General features: G+C 38.6%; 1 protein-coding gene across 6 annotated transcripts in view; it reads right to left on the bottom strand.

The window, feature by feature from the left end:
- hecw2a (HECT, C2 and WW domain containing E3 ubiquitin protein ligase 2a) overlaps positions 1–16,038 on the bottom strand; it is a 35,119-nt gene extending 19,081 nt beyond the window's left edge. The window contains exons 1-11 of one of the 6 annotated variants that reach the window (XM_027152536.2): positions 15,594–16,038; positions 7,793–8,500; positions 5,677–5,784; positions 5,506–5,600; positions 5,000–5,069; positions 4,517–4,686; positions 2,456–2,598; positions 2,238–2,338; positions 1,337–2,067; positions 740–1,061; positions 28–132 (exon numbers count right to left, since the gene is read on the bottom strand). In XM_027152536.2, the coding sequence (XP_027008337.2) occupies positions 28–132; positions 740–1,061; positions 1,337–2,067; positions 2,238–2,338; positions 2,456–2,598; positions 4,517–4,686; positions 5,000–5,069; positions 5,506–5,600; positions 5,677–5,784; positions 7,793–8,114 (2,167 nt within the window). In that variant the 5' untranslated portion in view covers positions 8,115–8,500; positions 15,594–16,038. The remainder of the gene's footprint in view (positions 1–27; positions 133–739; positions 1,062–1,336; positions 2,068–2,237; positions 2,339–2,455; positions 2,599–4,516; positions 4,687–4,999; positions 5,070–5,505; positions 5,601–5,676; positions 5,785–7,792; positions 8,501–15,593) is intronic. The other 5 variants (XM_027152539.2, XM_027152534.2, XM_027152538.2 and 2 more) reach the window with 5 other exon arrangements.
- Between the last annotated feature and the right edge of the window lie 4,634 nt (positions 16,039–20,672).

Below are 20,672 nucleotides of genomic sequence, written 5' to 3'. Positions count from 1 at the left end.
TGCAGACAAACATAAACACATACACACACTCACTGGGTGGAAGCGGCTCGTCCACACGCTGGTACCGGTGAATGTCTTGTCTTACAGAGGGAAGCGAATGAACTTGTTGATGCCCGTTTAGCTGAGCAGGACCTGGACAACAGTCACACTCATACACTCAATATTATAATAAAAACTCAAAATGATTAAAAAATGGACAAGAACCTATTTAGAGTTCCTTAAGACAGGAGCTTAAGCCTAAAAACTAAGCCTCTCAACTTAATGATTTAATTTGTCAATACAAACTGTTTCTGCTATTCATTCTTTTTTCAAATGTATGTATGTATGTATGTATGTATGTATGTATGTATGTATGTATGTATGTATGTATGTATGTATGTATGTATGTATGTATGTATGTATGTATTTATTTATTTTTATATTATTTTATTCATCTTGTGGACATCAAGATGTAAATCATCTGGTTTTCAGCCAAAACACATAATTGTATCTAACAGCACATCCGTTCATCTCTTTATATTAAAAGCCTATATTTTGATAATCCAAAAAATAAAAATAAAAATAAAAAATATTCCACTGTTGAAACAAAGAACTAATCCACCTGCCCTACATTTTTTCTTTCATGTCTCTATGATTTCATAAAACATGTCTGTGGCTGTGGAATAGTGCCCTAATATCAGACAAGCTTCTACATTTCAATTTTTTTTTTTTTGAATTTTGAACAAACTAACGATTTTACCTGGATCTGTGTTTGTATCTGTAGCAAAAGTCTCAGAGTCCACGGAGCCGCCATCACCTGAATGCATTAGCTCCTCCTCCTCGTCCTCCTCCTGTGACACCCCAGCTGTTGCCTCCAGACTCCACCTCCGAGACATGGTGTCCTCCTCCACCTCGTCTTCATCCTCATTGGCCAGTAACTCTGGAGGCGGTGTGTGTAGTTCAAAATCATCAGTCGGAGGAGGTTCGCCTCCAGCATCAATGACCTCGTAGCTTGTGGGTGGGTCATCTGAGAGATCTCCTCCCCCTGGATCTATAGCCATCTCTGCCCCTTGTTCTGCTTCCTTGTACGTGCAAACATGGAAACAGTTAAAAACCAGTTCTACTGTATAGAACCTTGGGTATAATCAAGCTTCTAGATGGTTCTACTGGGTAAACTGGAATGCTTTTTAACAATTTCACTGGAGGATTTAGACCAATAAAGGTTACAAATAAAAGTGCACATGTACAGTAGGGTACAATATGGTCTAAAAGTCCACCAGAAAGACTTGTTCTTCAGATCCATTCTCAGTGTTGGACTCAGACTTTCTACCTCTATTATATTTGTAAGAAAATTCACCTGAACAGCAGACATAGGCATGGGGCCACAGTCAGATGCCATGGAGGAGATATCCACCTCTGTGGCCAACTCCTCACTGGGTCCCAGTGCTTCTTCTTCTTGCTCTCCTTCATCCTGTCTCTCCAACAAACTTGCTGTCTCTACTTGTGGAGCCACAGAACTCGATGAAACCTCTGGCTTCAGAACCACCTCAGTCCCTAAACTCAAAGTGTCCACCTCTGACTCTAGCCCAACTTCTTCTGGTGGCCCCCTCAGTTCCTCAAGATCTTCCGGTTTGTGGAACATTACAGGACATCTGCTGAGGCCGTTCAGGGCAGGTGGTATGGGATCAATACCAACAGACCTCTCCTCATCCTCGTCAGAGTCGATGTGGAGCATGTCACTGAGGCGGGAGTGGGTAGGAAAGCTGGAGCTCAGTTTTGGAGATGCTGCACCCATCGGACGCTCACCTGGTCCTTTGGGCGCCTCGATTGCATCGAGCTGCTCACTTGATGTTCGATGAAGTATGCTGAGGGATGGTAGAGCTTCTTCATCCAGAGCACCAGAGCTAATCTCTGCATCAGGTGATAGAGCACCATCTTCTTCACCATTTCGACGGAAACTACGGGAGCGGGCAGGGTACAGAACGTCGGAAGGGAGAGGAAGAGGATGAGGCAAATCTTCATCATCTGAAGGGGTACCAGGGGGTCCATTAAGGGCTACTGCCCCGAGGATTGACTCAGGGTTGACATCTAGGATGAATATATATGTATAACTTCCTCAATCACACTATCCATTACTATGCAAGCAGATATTTTTAACATGAAGCTACATGGCAGAATCTAATATGGTACACACTTTACTGAGTGCATAGCTGTGTGTGTATGTGTATGTGTGCATGCCCACGCATGTGCCATCTCACCGTCCTGGTTAGTCGAAGTGATATCCACTTTAAACTGCATCTGACCGCTTACATTATCAGTGGGCAAGCGCCGGCAGAGGGAGAAGCTCAGGGACTGGTTCCTGTGAGAAATACAGATGCAGATCCAAACTATTTTTATGACTCTCTCCTGCTTAAACATGCTGTATTATGTTGTAGATAAAAATGAGAATAATTAGCAGGGGAAAAGCTGCACCGACCCTGATGCGTGTCTTTCCAGCAGCCTCTGAACAGGAATGTTTAGCTGACCCAGGAAGCGTTTAATGATTGGCCGACTTTTAGCAAACTTGTCCTTAACCTCGATTACTAGGACATCAGTTATCAGGGCCACAAATGTGTGTCTCTGTGTGGAACATAGGAGAAAATAAACTGTCAATAGAGGCGGCTTTTTTTCTACAGACTTTTTTCATAATCCGTGGTAGTGCCACTATAGAATCTTCCTTTATTTCATTAAAAATTAAAAAAATTAGTTGATAATTTTGGAAATATTTGTTTAATCTACTTTGAGAAATACAGATGAAATATATCCCAGTGTATTTTATTTTTTTAAATACTACCCAGAGAATAAGGTGAAATACAATGGCATCTTTCTCAACAAATCCAAAACAAACTAAACTATCCTGTTGATTGTACTGTGAAAAATCTTTTTGTTTTAATGCTATTTTCCCCCGTTGTAGCCTTAGGGATCATCTATATTGTCTCAAGCATGTCTTTTGCACACACACACGAGTATAAAAGTTGACTGTTTTACTGTTGACAGACTTACATTTAGATTATAGAGTGCCCAGGTTTTCTTTGTGCACACAATAAACTCTAAATCCCTTTGACTATATTGTTGCTGGTCATCTCCTGATTCTTCATTCATCTTACTTATTGGTAACTGGTCACAAATTTAGTAAACATTATACTGTACTATAATATTTATTCTTTATTATATAATCATTATCAGAACAGTAATCCATCACAGTGCAGTTTCTGACATAATAATTGAGTTCATATTTGATTTGTGTAGTACTTTTAATGTTCAATGCAAGGACACAAAGCAGCTTTACAGAGATCAGTGTACACTGTATATTTAGATTTGTAATGAGTCCTAAAGTTGTCCTCTGTGTGTGTGAATGAGTGTATGTGTGTGCATGTCTGTGTGTGTATACATGTGTGTCTGTGTGTGCGCGTGTGTGTTTCTGTGTGTGAGTGCATGGGTGTATGTGTGTGTGTGTATGTGTGTCTGTGTGGTGTGTACTCTATGTGGGTTTGAGTGTCTGTATGGTGTGTTTGGGGTGTGTGTATATGTGTGTGAGTGTCTGTATGGTGTGTTTGGAGTGTGTGTATGTGTGTGAGTGTCTGTATGGTGTGTTTGGGGTGTGTGTATATGTGTGTGAGTGTGTGTCTGTATGGTGTATTTGGGTTGTGTGAGTGTCTGTATGGTGTGTATGTGGTGTGTGTGTGTGCGTGCCTGTATGGTGTGTTTGGGGTGTGTGTATATGTGTGTGAGTGTGTGTCTGTATGGTGTATTTGAGTTGTGTGAGTGTCTGTATGGTGTGTTTAGGGTATGTGAGTGTGTGTGTGTGTGTTTGTATGGTGTGTGTGTGTGTGTGTGTGTGTGTGTATGTGTGGGTGTGTCTGTATGGTGTGTTTGGGGTGTGTGTATATGTGTGTGTGAGTGTGTGTCTGTATAGTGTATTTGGGTTGTGTGAGTGTCTATATGGTGTGTTTAGAGTATGTGAGTGTGTGTGAGTGTTTGTATGGTGTGTTTGGGGTGTGTGTGTATGTGTGTGAGTGTTTGTCTGTATGGTGTATTTGGGTTGTGTGAGTGTCTGTATGGTGTGTATGTGGTGTGTGTGTGTGTGTGTGTGTGTGTGTGTGTGTGTGTGTGTGTGTGTGTGTGTTTGTATGGTGTGTGTGTGTATGTGTGTGTGAGTGTGTGTATGAGTGTGTGAATGGTGTGTGTGTGTATGGTGTGTTTGGGGTGTGTGTGTGAGTGTTTGTATGGTGTTTGGGGTGTGTGTATGTGTGGGTCTGTATGGTGTGTTTGGGGTGTGTGTACTGTATGTGTGTGTGTGTGTGTCTTTATGGTGTGTTTGGGGTATGTGAGTGTGTGTGAGGGTCTGTATGGTGTGTTTGGTGTGTGTGTGTGTGTGTGTGTGTGTGTGTGTGTGTGTGTGTGTGTGTGTGTGTGTGTGTGTGTGTGTGTGTGAGAGAGAGAGAGAGAGAGAGAGAGTGTTTGTATGGTGTGTTTGATGTGTGTGTGTGAGACCCACCTCTCCATGCCACACAGGGTTTGTAGTGTTGGTTGTAATTCCAGATCGTCTCTCTTGGCCGTGATGGGAGAAGGTGGGGAAGCCGCTCCTCTTGCCTGGGTGAATACTCATCTTTAGATAAGGGTCAGGATTAAAAAACATGCCTTTCTTCAATCCCACAGCTCGGATATCTACAGAGTCAGATCACAGCACAATCAAAACGACAGATGCTTACAACATGAATAGTTTCTTCTGCATTGCCTTATTGTCCATTGTCCTGAATCCACATATTTTCCCTGTAAAAATGTTTAGAACCTGACACTAAAGTCCTTGTGACCTGTGGATTATTAGACACCATTATTTGATCTGAGTGATATTATAACTTAATTTCTGTCATGTCAAAAGAGATATTTTATTTAAGCTTACTTATATATCTTTTCATAAATAGAATGTTTTTGATATATTTATGATGATATAAAGAGCTCTAGACCTAGATCCACTGACCTGACAAGGTGAAGCTGAGCAGTTTTCGGCTCGTGTCTGAAGTCAGCTGTCCTTCTCCTTGGCTGTCAGCCTAAACAACACACTGAGATCAATATCTGAATCTGCCTCATGCTGTCTACTTTTTCTTTTTCTTCTTCTTCTTCTTCTTCTTCTTCTTCTCTCACTCTTTCATTTCGTTTCATTTTTACACACATGCACACTCTACTACACATGTTCAATTCAAGTATTAATACTGTTTATCTCACTGTAGGTCTCAGTAAATAAGCCTGAGAATCTGGGTGCTGTGAAGATGAAAAGTAATTAGCTGATTATATAATTATATAAAAAATAAAGATATACAGGCAATCTATCCTTAAAAAGGTTCTGTATTGCTATCAATTTCTTGGTGCTTTTCCTGCGATAAATATCTACATATGAATGTGTGTATATATATATATATATATATATATATATATATATATATATATATATATATATAAATAATAAACATTTTTAAAAAGACAGACCGAAAATCGAGGATTCTTGACTGTGATGCAAGGTGTTGTTGCTCTCAAAGCTCCAGTCAAACCATGATAGTATTTGAAGCAGATTCTGGTCTCAGCTACAAAAGAATAAATATAGCTCAGTTTTCTTAAATGTCCTTAATGAAAGAAAAATAAAACTGCAGCCATACTGACCATCCAGGAAGTACGGACCAGCCTCCAGCCTCCAGACTATTTGGCCACACTGTGTGCCGTTCACACCACGGTTCTTGCAGTCCCACATGTTTGAGGGACAGGTCTCATCTATCATAAGAAAAATAATGTTGACTTGTTGCAAGACTCTTACAATTTGCACTAATACAATTAATTACCGACATTAATTTCTGAACTCCTAGAGAATTACTAAAAAGACTGTCAGGGGTATAAAATTTAGGTGTATGTACATGTATTGGGAATATTCAAGGACAAATCCACTTTTGAGATTCGGAAATATTTGTTTAATCTACATTGAGCAATGCAGATGAAATTGTTCCCAGTGTAGAGCCTTGAGATATTATCTGTGATAGACTGTGCTCAGGTTACTAGCATATTCACTGAATCAGATTTTCGTAGGTCAGGATTTTAAAGTGAAAAATATTTAATTAAGATATTTAATTAATTAACTAATTATTTTATTGTATTTATTTTTAAATACTGCCCACAGAATAAGGTAAAATACAGTGGCATGTTTCTCAACAAATTCACAACAATCCAACTCAGAACCTGTTGATTGGACAGTGAAAAGTGCTGAAAAGCCTCATGTGCCTTATGACTTTTATTATGATAATTATAGTGATGTTATTTTCTAATAAAAATGTTAAAAAAAACGTTTTTTGTTGCGTCTGTCATGTTAGGCAAATATAATACGAGTTAGCTTGATCTAGCACAGGGACTGAACTTTTGTAATTGTAATTTAAGTGTAAATAAAGTATTTCTGATTATTTCTATTTATTATTTGCCCTGAGTACACGATGATGGTGATATAATGTATAAATTAATGATCTGAGATCAATTTCAAGTCATTTTTGTACTCATATATTCACATATCTGTTTTATTGGGCTTATACAAGCGTGTCTTTTGCACACACGCACGAGTATAAAAGTTGACTTTTAACTTGCATTTAGATTATAGAGCGCCCAGGTTTTTTTTGTGCACACAATAAACTCTAAATCTCTTTGTCTATATTCTTGCTGTTCATCTCCTGATTCTTCATTCATCTTAATTATGGGGAAACTGTAATATTTTTGACAATATAGATTTTTTTTAAATGCTCTCAGAACTAATTATGAGGTAGGTACTTCATAATGTGTCCACATGATGACACATTTAAGACTATTACAGCTTTTATAGATAAAAAAAGGCTAGAGTTTTACAACTAAATTTAGATTATATGAAAAAATAAACAGGTATCTCCAAATAGAGCTGCGAAAAAACAACAACAATACAGTACAGTATTCACAAGTAATAGAAATTTCAAGTAATTAAAAAAGATGCACCTTATGCTCCTTGTATGTATGTATGTATGTATATATGAGTCCTGTTTAAAGCTGAAGTAAGAGGCACTGACGCCTTCATTGAATGTCTGCTTAGTTGCGGAAATGTAGAACACCCCAGGGATGAGCCCCTTGTGAAGGTAATGAAGTACTGAGACCTATGGTCAATAATAACCCAAGGCAAGGTGCCCAGATGGCTTGTTTAGCCCTCTCTTCTCTCTCTCTCTCTCTCTCTCTCTCTCTCTCTCTCTCTCTCTCTCTCGTTTTACTGTAGTACATAAAGGCAGGAATAGAAATAGATCTAAGTGTTCAGTATGTGTTACATTTATTATCTGAAACCATGCATTTCAGACATAAGGAATGAGTCCTTCAGTCTTCCTACTGAGAGAAAACGTTTGTTAAACAGCATCAGGAGAACTCCTGCACGCTCAGGGATATTCAGGCTTCCCATGAGTGTGATTGAAAGGCTTGAGTTTCAGCACCGAGGCTCCAGGACCTCAGACGTGATCCATACCCAGTCAGAAGGTACTTCTTTAAAGGTCAAGTCATGTGACCAAGGTGATATTTTGAATATCTTGATATCTATAGTTTTAGATGTCTGTGCAGAAGACCTGAAATCACTCATTGTTATCAATAGGTTTCCTATTCTTTTTTTAAACCCAAATTCGTTTTATTCTGTCAGTTCTGCTCTGAATCTTGATCTCACACTCTTAGAAATAAGATTCTGCTATGTTCTGAATTGGAGGAGCAAATAAAAAGCAAATTTATCAACTTGTACCTATGTGATAGAGTCCGATCCAGTCAGTAGCGTCGACCTCCTCTTTGATGTCCCAGGAGATGACCAGGTTCTGTCCACGGCCGAGGGTGAACTCCAGTGTGGAAGCTGTGAGGGAAGAGCGACCCTGTGAACTGACCAGGTCTGTGTCACTGTTAGCGCGAGTGAGTCCTGCTGTGCCAGCTGCTGCCACTTCAGTGCCGCCACGTTCTGCTAGGCTCCTCAGGTTTTCAGGGCTCAGAGTGTGTCGGAGATGAGGGCTTCGTCTTCGCGCACCTTGCTGCTGCTCCCTCGCCACCAGGTGCTCCCGCCCCTGGGGCGCCATACTGGGCGCCTGGTGGGAGCGGGGCCTGGATGGCAGGACCGCTGTGGCAAGTGAGGGCCGAATGGTTGCTGCTGGAATGGGAACAGTGCCAGGAAAATGGATAGTTTTTTCAAAAAAGATTGGACTGTAATGGTTATATGTCTGCTCCTCTTGGGCCCTTGAGGAAGGCTCTTATTCCTCACTTCTTGTTTTGGGGCAGATGTCAGAAAGAGAACATTTCTGTTAAGAAGGTTTTGTGGAAATGTGGGTTATTATAGATGCTGATGATCAGTATAAATCCCGGGGTAGAGACAAGGCACAGATTAGGACTGGTAAACTTGGATCAGGGTGGACGTTGCTTAAGCAGCCATGCAACTTATAGGAAGTAGACACAACCTGAAAGAGAACTGGTACAGAAAGAGAGAGAGAGAGAGAGAGAGAGAGAGAGAGAGAGAGAGAGAGAGAGAGAGAGAGAGAGAGATTAGTATTTGTGTCATGCAAAAACAAGAGCATCAAATTGATTCAGCTGACGAAAGAAATCTTTGAAATACTGCCATCATTAGAAAGGACAGGAGCATTGTTCGTCTTCATTGTCCCTCTAAAGTCAAGCTATTCATATATGCTAAATAATCTCATTCCTGCAGAGGATATCACCCCTATGTCTTTGGCTTTTCTTTTAACTTTGTGTCAGACTGACTTAAGACATTCATAGCTAGGGACAATTTATCCTTGCCAATCTTCCTACAGATGTGGTTTTTGAATAGTGGTAAGAAACTGAAGAGTACAAAGGATTCAGTAACCTGAGCTCAATAACGTTCGAAACCTTGGGGCTGTGAGGGAGCAATGCTATCAGCTGTACGTTGTCTTATGCACGTTACAGAGGTTTGTCCAATATACTATAGTTCAAAATTTGCCGGTTCACCAGTTGTCCTTCATTGGAGCACTGTTACGTAACCATGGCATACTCGGAACACCATACAGCACAAAAATGCTCTGATCCAGTTGTCGAATCATCACAACTTGGCTCTCAGATTCTTACACTTGCCCACTCTTCCTGCTTCCAACACATCAACTTTGAGAACGAACTGTTCACTTGCTGCATAATATATCACACCCACACACATGGCACTTGCATGAAAACAAGTGGTTTGTTACAGCTGGTTAGTGCAGATGCTTTTACAGATTAAATTGTACCACAAATACAAGCATCTGTTAAAAAAGGGAGTTCTGATGAGATCTAAACTCTACAACTCTTGCTTGAGAAGCAATGTGAAATGAAATGAGATCTGTATGAAACATTAATATATAATACAAAACTGTTGTACAGACTTTGCTTACCCTTAACCCCATATGTGACTAGGTGGCTAGTCCCCCGTCCCTTTAGCTGCATTAAAGGGTGTCACACAAGTGTCACAATATATAACACCTTCCAATATATATAACACTATATATTCATATTTATACAACATTAATGTACCATATTCAGCTCATATTCAGATGTATGATTGTGTATATGACAAATCACTCAACAATCATTTTCAGTTTTTATACCTGGCCCTAATCTACACAGTATCATCAAGGATACATGAAGTTATGGAGTTGTTTTGCTTATAAAAGCCTGAAGTTCAGCTACAACAGGAAACGGTGTTAATGAAGCAACCTTTAAGAAACCTTGCATGTGTTTGCCACTTCATGATACTCAGTGTGAGTATAATTTAAAGGAAACTAATAGGAAAGTTATATTCATATTATATTCAGATGTGTTCAACAATCACTCACAGGAGAATTTATACATGTAATGTTGCACTAGTGAAAGTCCAGTTTCATGTGTAGCGACAGCTATGTCCTATATATTGATCAGATTCTACTTGTCTTGCATTACAATTTGCAGTTTTATCTACAGATAACGTTTTCAACAGCACACACACACACACACACACACACTCCCCACATACTCTCATACACCCATACACACACACGCACTCCCCAATATACCTATATACAATCACACTCCCCCAAACACTCCCATACATACAAACCCCCCACACACCCATATACCTATAAACACAGAGACACTCTCCCTACACACTCCCACACACCCATATACCTATAAACACAGAGACACTCTCCCTACACACTCCCACACACCCATATACCTATAAACACAGAGACACTCTCCCTACACACTCCCCCTAAACACATACACACATATACACACACAGCCCCTACACCAATACATTGTTTACATCCATACACACACACCTATACATTCACACACACACACACACACACACACACACACACACACACACACACACACACACACACACACACACACACACACACACACACAGTCAGGATAACTCACTTTCACATAAATCTGGTAGAAAACTTGAGTTCAATTTGGTCTACAAAAATATTTACAAGGTCTTTTTAAACTTTTGCTGCGGTAAATATAAAACACCATGAAAGCAATTTATCAAAGAATTTTTGTCATAGGAGGCAATTTTTAAATTTTTTGGCATGCATACAGATTAGGATTCAATCTTCCAATGGAGCTGATAACAGCTGACTCCAGTGCAGATAAACGAGAGAATTAAGCAGCTTGTAGGTGACATCTAAAGTGCAACTGACATCAATTACATAAAAGGATTTTTTAATAAAGGGCTCCACTTCTTGTACAGCCTCCAGACGGTTCTGCACAACGAGACATGATCATTCTCAAAAAAGTATCTACAGTAGTGTCTAATCCCTTTCTCACTAATTCAACAATACTGTATTTTTGGAAGTGATGATGTTTTAATAGCACCATACTTTAGGAAACAACATACATGGTGATCTGGGACTTAGCGTGCAATGTGTAGTTTTTAGTGCTGTTGTGCCAGTGGGAAGGACCCTGTTTTGCACCAGTGGACATTAATGCAGCACTTTACTGCCTGACTGAATGGGCACCTTGGGGAGCTGGAACACAAGATGGCACTGGGGTCTCTCTTTCTTCCAAGGAAAGAGAGAGAGAGTGTGTGTGTGTGTGTGTGCCGCACCCACCTTCACAAAGCAGGCTGTACAGCTCTCATGTCACACACACACACTCAAACTCACTCCACTCAGTTAATCTACTACATCAAGCCAAACGAACACATTTTCTGTGCCACTTTCATTATTTATCATTATTACCTTCTATAATCATTAATTTACTAAAGCAGATGAAATTAACCAATAATTTATAACCTTTAGCTGCACTGTAATGGACTGCAACTTCATATTCCTAGTGTGTAAAAATGACACAGTGAAAATAGCAATGTTTTAGGAAATAAGCTGAGCACCATGTTTTTAGATAAATGCTAGTTTGTCTTTAATTCGTTTGCATCCGTGTGCATGTTTTGAACGTCGACCTTTCGTCAGCTTAAATGGTGAGAAAAGTATAGTCAGTCAGTCGTTTGGTTTAAAAAGAACAGGAAAAAAAAAACAGCTTCAAGTCCCAAATATTTGCATTTTATTTCCCCCTTTTTCAGACTCGAACTTTGATCGTTTCAGTTTGAACTTGATTAATTCGGGAATTGCTTCAGGATGTTTATTTCCATCGTTTGAAGCCTGACTTTGCCTGCTCAATATTGTTTTTCATTACCACTGTGCTGGACTGTAATGTGTAGCATTAATAAACCTTTTTATTCTTCTTCTTCTTCTTTTATTTACATCAAGTTCTTGATTCAGAATTTAGGAGAGATCCTTTGTGATGATTTTAAAACGTTCCAACAACAACAAAAAAAAGGTTATATTTTAACTTACAGTATTCTAGCTTTGCTTTGGAGCTGAAAGAATTTCCATGAGCCGTGTGTAAAAATTTGACTTGACTTTAAGGTAGAGATTAACACACGGATCCCAGCATCTGTATCAATATTCGATTAAATTTTATTTTATTTAGATATCGCTTTTAACAAGTGTCACAAAGCAGCTTTGGAGAATATATACATTCAGGAAATAAATTATAAATGTATCACTAACGAGCGAGCCAGAGTCGACAGCTGGCAGGAAAATCTCCAAGAGGAAGAAACAGTGAGAGGAACCAGATGATCAGACTGTCTCAGGAAGTATCAGCCTGATAAAAATAAAAAATGGGTATATCAGATACCAGATCCTGTAACAAACAGTTTAATTTGGAATTGGATTTGAAAAAGAAATTCATTTTTTATTATTTATATATATTCTTGTTGCCGTTGATTAATGTAAATGACTCAGTTCTAAATTTTATAGCTTAGTAGTTTTTAAAGAAAACAAAATTTGATGAAGTGCAAATTTAGATTGACTTTAAAATCTATGATCCAGTTTAATTTGGTTTCTGATCTATTCATCTTAAAATGACAGGCATTGATATCCTATTGGCACTTTTGACCAAAATGTAAAGTAAACACAGTATACAGAGTAATCATTATAATCATGTCCATGAAAAAAGGAGTTATATTTGTTCTCAAAAAAAAAATTATTAAAAATTATTAAAAACCTTTAAGAAAACAAATAGATGGTTGTTAGGTAACACTTAAGTGTGTCCCAAATCGCATACTTGTACACAATTCTACATTATTGTGTAGCATAAATAGTTTGAGTACAAATATTATTCATAGTGGGTTACAAGAAAAAGAAGAAGAAAAAAAAAATGCACTTCAAGGACCTGGATGATTTACTTAAAGAACTAAAGAACACAGTTTTTTAGTCATGCAGTTTTGTTGTTTTAATCATGAGGTTTCTAGAAACAAATAAAATGGAGCTTAAAATATTCTTCGTGGACTGAAAAAAATAAATAAATAAAACAAATTGCAGTCACCCAGACTCAGTTATTGCATGTGATCTTATTTTTATTTCAGATATTACTCTTTCTTTATTTCATGAATAGTAACAATAACTATTCTGACTCCATTATAGTTTCTCACCATAACTTGCATTTTGCAGTAAAAGCTATTAATAGTATTAATTCTAAAAAAAAAAAAAAAAAAACCTAACTAACTCTGAACCAAAAGTTATGGAGGAAAAGGCTGTTAATTTGACAAATTCTATTATTAATTTCAAATTAAAATGTAATATATTATTAAGAAGTAGTAGTTACAGTTAAACTAATAATGCAATTTAAAATATTTTCGACATGGAATAAGAATCATAAGGTAATCACCTAAAATCATCTAAAGTTAAGTACTGTACGTTTAAGCTACAGTCTAAAATACCATTTGCATTAGAGAAACCACATTGCTTGAAGAAATAAATATAATGTCGAAGCCAATATAGTGTTGGAGATTTCATGTTTATAAATGCGTAGCCTGGAGGCCAATCTTCACAGATTTTACATTCCATAAGTAAGAGCAAAGTGTAAAAGTTGAACTGGAAGAGCATCAGCACAGCTATACTGCAATCAAATAATGGGAGGACAGCAAATGCTTGTGGTGTATCAGTAGCCATGGTATTCAGGGTAATGTCGGCAGACCACCATGAGGAAGCAGTCCGTGAGAGATGTCTGGTGTATCCAAAAAAATAAATAAATAAATAAAAAAAAACATAAAACCTCAGCTACAGTACTTAACTCACTGCAGAATTAAACGTGCACATTGACTCTCCTGTTTTCACCAAAACTTGGCTCTACAGGGTCAGCCTTCATGTTTGGTCTTAAAAAACCTAACATATGGTCACTGTTACCAAAGTGCCAGCAGTGGAAATCTTGGACTGTGGACAATTTGAAACATGTGCTGTTCTCTGATGAGTCCACCTTCACTGTCTTTGCCAGAACTGGGAGAGTTACAGTGTGGAGAAGCTCCAAAAAAAGTTGTACTGTTACCTGCCCAGAGTGAAGCATGAGGGTGGATCAGGGATGGTTTGTGATGCAATATCATGGCATACACACTTCTTGTGCAAGACCAGCGAGTCACTGCCAAAGACTACTGAGCCATTCTGCAGGAGCATGTGCACCCAATGGTTTAAACGCAGTACCCTGCGTTTCAGGATAATAACGCAGCAATACACACAGCAGGACTGGTGACAGAGTGGCTTGATGAACATAAAGTGATGGTAAACATCTCCCATGGCCTGTAAAGTCATCAGATGTGAATAATATTAAGCCACTTTGAGGTGTTTTTGAGGAGTGAGTCAGAAAACGTTTTCCTCCACCAGCATCACGAAGTGACCTGTTCACTGTTCTGCAAGAGAAATGGCTCAAAATCCCTCTGGCCACAGTGCTTGACTTGTTCCTGTCATGCCCAAGATGAACTGATGCATGAATTTTGTGTTGATTGATAATAATCATAATGTGATCAGTATGTATGTTTTATGTATTTGTTTGTTTTATGAATTTGTTTGGTGGTTAATATATGAATAGAATGATCTGACCCTGATGAATGTGATGCAATTGATTTTTGCTATTTATAATGAAGTGGATTATACCACACATGGAATATTTTAAAAATTAATTTAAAATGGATTTAGAGCTAAACAACAAAATATAGTCAAAAAAAGCAAGTTTAAAATTATTATTATTATTTAATTATTTCTTTGTTATTTTTTTTATTATTATTATTTTTTTTTATATATTATTATAATAATATTGTTGTTGTTGTTGTTGGTGGTGGTGGTGGTGGTGGTGGAGGTGGTGTTGTTATTATTAATATTAATAATAATACAAGATTATTTTCAAATCACATATCTGGGTTATAAATACAGCACCCCATAAATAAACAAATAATAAAGCATATAGATAGATAGATAGATAGATAGATAGATAGATAGATAGATAGATAGATAGATAGATAGATAGATAGATAGATAGATTGATTTTAAAATTAAGCATTATCTTGCATAGTTAAAGTGGGTCATGTTTGTCACCCTTCACCGGGTTACAGAAATTAAATAGGGTTACATTTGACACAGAATTTTTATAACATAATAATAATAATAATAATAATAATAATAATAATAATAATATAAGCAAATGGAGAACACGACTGGTAAAATATGAGCATCAATATTCCTGTATAAATGAGAGGTTCTCTGATCCATAGCGAGGTGTTTTCATTACTTGGCACAAGGGAGTGTATTACGTCATAAGTAAAGTGAACCAGAGCGCACACCGGATCCTCCTTCATAAGAAGCTTATAATGCGTCTTTATAGGACGCCATAGCGCGAAATGACACGCACACATCGGTGTTGACGTTACAGCGCATTTCTGCGCGTTATTTCCCCGACTGCTCCGTGTGCGCATCGGCAGCTGTGCGCTGGGAATTCCCTTCATCCTGTGCGCTGTTTACTGCTGCATCACGGCGCAAAATCTAGTCCTGGCGTGATAAACATCTGTCCTGCCCGAGATCCTTCTCTAAACCTCTGTTTAGTGGGCACATGATATATACCAATGCAGAGCCACGCTGCAAAGCCACACCAGTCTGCAGATATTTGCTTAGTCACAGTAAGAATATGTGGTTGGTGTCGTGCGTGTGTTAGAAATGAGGCGCGAGGAGAACGTGGCTTACCTCGTGCGCGTCGGTGAAGTGATCACGAGGGAAAAGTGCGCATTGTGCAATTAATTAACCAGAAGAAGAAGAAGAAGAAAAACATCCAAACACAACACTGGGGTGAGAGTCAGGTATAGCTGGAGACGAAGCCACCAGTCCCTCCCTGGCCCTGGTATCACGACACGACTGGCGGATTCAAAAAACCGAGCTGAGCCGAACCGAGCCGAATTGCTCCGCTCTTTCCGTCGTTTGTCTGTGTGTGTGTGTGTGTGTGTGTGTTACCCCGTCTCTCCGTCTGCGCTCGAGCACACGCCGATTCTCATGAGCGGAATGTTAATGCAGGACAGAGATACCCGATGATGTTGGCGCTCCCTCTTGTCCCAACGTCTTCCCCTGCAGTGGCAGCTCACAGCGCGTGCACACACACACACACACACACACACACACACACACACACACACACAAAATCTCTCTCACAATCACACACACTCTCACAATCACACACACACACACACTCTCACAATCACACACAAACACACACACAAACACACATGGTTCAGCGGTTTGCTGATGACTACCACCACGGGAACAGAGTGCTCCTACAGGGGCAAAATAACTGTCATGTGGAATGACTAAAAGGAAAAGAATAAAGCAAGAAAAGAATGATTTAAGTAATACATTAATTCAAAGAGTGAAGGAAAGATGGATGAAGGAATAAAGGAAGAAAGAAAGAGGTAGAGAAAAGAAATCATGAAAAAAGACAAAGGAAAACAATGAGCAAATGAATATAGTAACAAAGAAAGAATAAAATAGAAAAGCACATTAATTAAGGAAGAAAAGAAGGACGAATAAAGGAAGACAGGCATGAATTGCACAAGGAAGAAACAATGAAGGTAAGGCCAGAGGAAAAGGAGTGAATGAAGGAAAGGAAGGAAAAGGTAGGAAAGGGAAAGAGGCAAAGGAAGGAAGGAAAGAAAGGAAAGAAAGTAGAAAAAAAATCCTCCATGTTTCTTCCTACTTCCTACTATGATTGTCTTTGTGACAATCGTCCTGAATGGCAAAAGAAAGAAATATTAAGAAAGGGGCAAAAGAATGATGAAAGGTAATAAGGTAGAAATAGAATGGTGCATGGAAGAGAATGAGAAAGGACAGAAAGGAATGATATTATAGGTCATGGTTATTTGGGAAAGTCTTGCTTGATGCTCAACAGCAACAGAGCTGGAATTCATAATCTTCTAGGCAAAAGAACAAACCTGTCACAGGGCAGAATCCTGAACCACAAACCTGGAATGAGCCCAAAAGGTCTTCATGATTACAGCAGCAATTGTTTTGATAAAAGTCTGCAGTATACTGGTGGAGGGTTGAGACTTGGGACTGTCCACAGAAGGAGAAAGTGAGCCAAAAAAGCTGAAGCTCCTGGATTTTTCTTTACTAAAGCCACTAGCATGTTTTTGGTAGTGCCAAAAATGTTTCTTTTTAAGTCAATGCCTGGCACCATACAAATGGTGTTCTCTCTACGATCAGGGGATTTCTTCTGGGTTCTAAGGTTTCCTGCCCCAGATCAAAGACATGCATTGTAGATTGATTGGCATCTCTAAATTGTATGTACTGTAGTGTGTGAGAATGTGTGATTTTGTTGTGTTATTGGTTAGTACCCTATCCAGGGTGTTCCCTGCTGCATGCCGGTTGCGTTGTTTTTATTCTTCTTCTTCTTATTTTATTATTACTTCTTATTTTTTTCTGCTTTGAGACAATGTGAAACGTTAAAAGTGCTATACAAATAAATTTTATTGAATAAGGTTTGGTGTGGGGTTTGTCCACATCTACTTTCTACTAGAAAGTCTGTTCTGGGTTTGATCCTGCTATACCACGGTTCTTGGTGCTTGTGACCAATGCATATTCAAGGACTTCATTGTTGGTGATGAGGTTTTTCCAGTGTACGGTACTGGTGAAAGCACTCAAGGAGCTGTACAGCCTTTCTATCCATCAGCAGGACAGTCTCCTGCCCCTGCCCCATATGTCTGCAAATATCTCTGCTCTTGTATATATATATATATATATATATATATATATATATATATATATATATATATATATATATATATATATATATATATATATATATATATATATATATATATATATATATATATACATACTTCCTTGGTCCTCTCCATGGCAAAGCCATCCATGAGCCCTCAGTCAGCAGGATTCTTCATCTCTCCAGAACACAGTGTATCCTAAATCCTGGTTCTGCCCTGGTCGCTTCTATTTTAAGAGCATGAGATTTTGTTTTTCCTTTTTATGTTGTTTCTCAGTGATCATCTATCTCATAACTTTACTTTTCCTTTTCATTTCACCCATTCCTAAAACATTTAACCTCTGCATTGTTAAAGTCTTGCTATTTTCCAGTGTACCTTACTGAGCTGTGTCTATTTTTCTTCATCAGCAGTTACCTTAATCCTGGGCTAGGAAGTTGTGTAGTTATCTAACACAATGAATGAATAGCATAGCTTCACATCAGCAAGTGACCGACAGTATTTGACCCATTTGAACCAAAACCTACCGGTTACAGTAGTTAACTTAAATGGTGCTTGGATGCGCTTTTCATTATGCTTGGCAAGAACAAAGGAACAATATAGTTTTATATATTATAATAGCAACCCTGTCGTGCTCCTTAGAAATGTACTTTACTTTAGCGAGATTAGCTAAAGCAAATAAGAATAACACTATTTCCAGTATAACTGGCATGAACTAAGGGAGAGTATGTTATTTTCCTCATTGAATTTGAGGAACTGAACAAGACAATCAAAAGCTAATAGAAAAATTTATATCACGATTTTATTTTTTAAGTACTCACAAATTTCATGTAAACATTAGTTAATATGTGCAGATTAAATATACACATATTAAAAAAAAAAAAAATCACACACATTAAAAGCCACCACGCAGCAACACAACACAACGTTATAAATCCTGAGAATGAACAAAGTTCGCTGGGTCACTTGACCTTGGCAACAATCAGCAGTCTAGCACTTGATTAATTACAGAACCATATAAAATCTCTATGGTTCGAACGTTTGCTTTGTTTGATCGTACACTCTGTACACAAATCAGATTCAACAGACTGCTATTATTTAAAGAAAAGGTAAACAATGTTTCCTTAAACTGCGCTGTACTAAATAGCAACAAAAAGACCTTCATGAAAAAGATAAGAATAATAATTCTATTAAATTATTATTTTCCCATTGGTAGCATTTACAAAAATCACACCAACATAAAGGTTTGAGTAAGTGCAGTAAGACAAGAGGAACCACAAGTACTGTAGCTTAAAGAAGGTTTCATTCGTGGAACAAAAACAATAAAGTGTTAGCTGTCGGTCTGTTGTGTAGAATAGTATGTGCGTGTGCATACATGCATATACAGACACACGTACACAGCGGCACAGGGAAAAGGCCTTCGATGTCTGTTAGCAAGTCAAACTTTCACTCTGCATGTGTTGTGTCTAATTTATTCATCAGAATAATACAATCCTACTGTCCTACTAAACAACTACAGTATTTGACTTCAGTTCGTTAAGAAACTTAATTAATAATGAAAAGAAAAAAAAAACAAAAAAACCCAGCAATACATCAGATAATTTTAATTATGAACACCATAACTACCTGCCAATCTTCATTTTCAGCACGGACATTCATCTTAATAAAGTTGTGCCAAGTCGTCCGCATGGCTCTTTAACCTAATTTTGGTAGGCCATAACAGAATTCTGGTTCATGTGGCAGTGAGCTGTGAGTTGATACAATAATAAATAAAACTATCCTCTACAGTATACTGACTAGTCGCTTTGACTCTGTTTCAGACCAGAAAGCTTGTAGATTTAATTTTGGATTTAAACCTTCAGCTTCAGCTGTTTGTAAAAGAGAAGGTTCACTCAAGGAAATGTGGTGTTGGTTGTGTCTTCGTTCCAACACGAGCCTCACCGATGACATTTGAAGAGAGATCTATTGGGCTGTGTGTCAATCAGCTCTCTAGCTCCCTAGGTGGTGAGTCAGTATATGGTTTTGGTGAGTTGGAGCACAAGTAAGGATCCAGAGTCACTACATATCGTATATCTGGTGACGTTCTGATTTCCACACCAGTCAAATACACTGGGATTTTTGAAGACTGAACGTTCTGGTGCACTGAAAGGATTTTCGATGCCCTTAAAATGACCCATTCCCTGATCACTACCCCGACTACTGAACTAGGAGCTGACTGATATTGATCACACGTTGTGACATGTTTCATTTGTTAACTGTTCTGAATTCGTTATTCTGAAGACCTTATTATCCTCACATTTTACTACAACATTCAGCATTAGAGGTTTGAGAGGCGAGGCTTAACTAGTTTGTAGAAGTTGCACCATGTCCTTCAGCAAGTTTATGTGATTTTTGCTGTGGTTTGAGGCAGACATCTCCAAAGTAACAATGACAATGTAACTCTAAATAATCAAAGTCTGGACACCAAACGCCTCTCTGCTGATCAACTGCAGTTTTGGTTAAGGGTGGAAATTGTGTACGTTTTATTCTCCACCAAGTAACATGTTGACTTTTTGCCGTAGTCAGACCTGATGGTGTAGAAATACATCACAATCACAGCAAGTCACAGTGTACACCAATTTAAAAAGATCAAACATCCACATGTATACAAAACCCCTAGGGGAAAAAATCACTAGAAAATGAAACCTGCTTGAATTTTAGAGTTCACCACATAAAAGAAGTAAGCAAACAGCAAACTGATTAACATCCAGGCCTACAAACGGTCACACACTGTCATGTACCTGTGTATACATTCACACTTACACATACACACATTCATGTGTACAAACACACACACGCGTGCTCACGTGTACGCTCACACGCGTGCTCACGTGTACGCTCACACGCGCTCACGTGTACGCTCACACACGCTCACGTGTACGCTCACACACGCTCACGTGTACGCTCACACACGCTCACGTGTACGCTCACACACGCTCACGTGTACGCTCACACACGCGTGTACACTCACTCTCTCACACACGCGCGCGCTCGTGTACACTCACTCTCACACACACGC

The sequence above is a fragment of the Tachysurus fulvidraco genome, chromosome 6 (genome assembly GCF_022655615.1).
Source record: "Tachysurus fulvidraco isolate hzauxx_2018 chromosome 6, HZAU_PFXX_2.0, whole genome shotgun sequence".
In the NCBI taxonomy this organism is placed as follows: domain Eukaryota; kingdom Metazoa; phylum Chordata; class Actinopteri; order Siluriformes; family Bagridae; genus Tachysurus; species Tachysurus fulvidraco.
The sequence above is the reverse complement of the archived record's forward strand: the minus strand, read 5'-3'. Positions and strand labels throughout refer to the sequence as shown.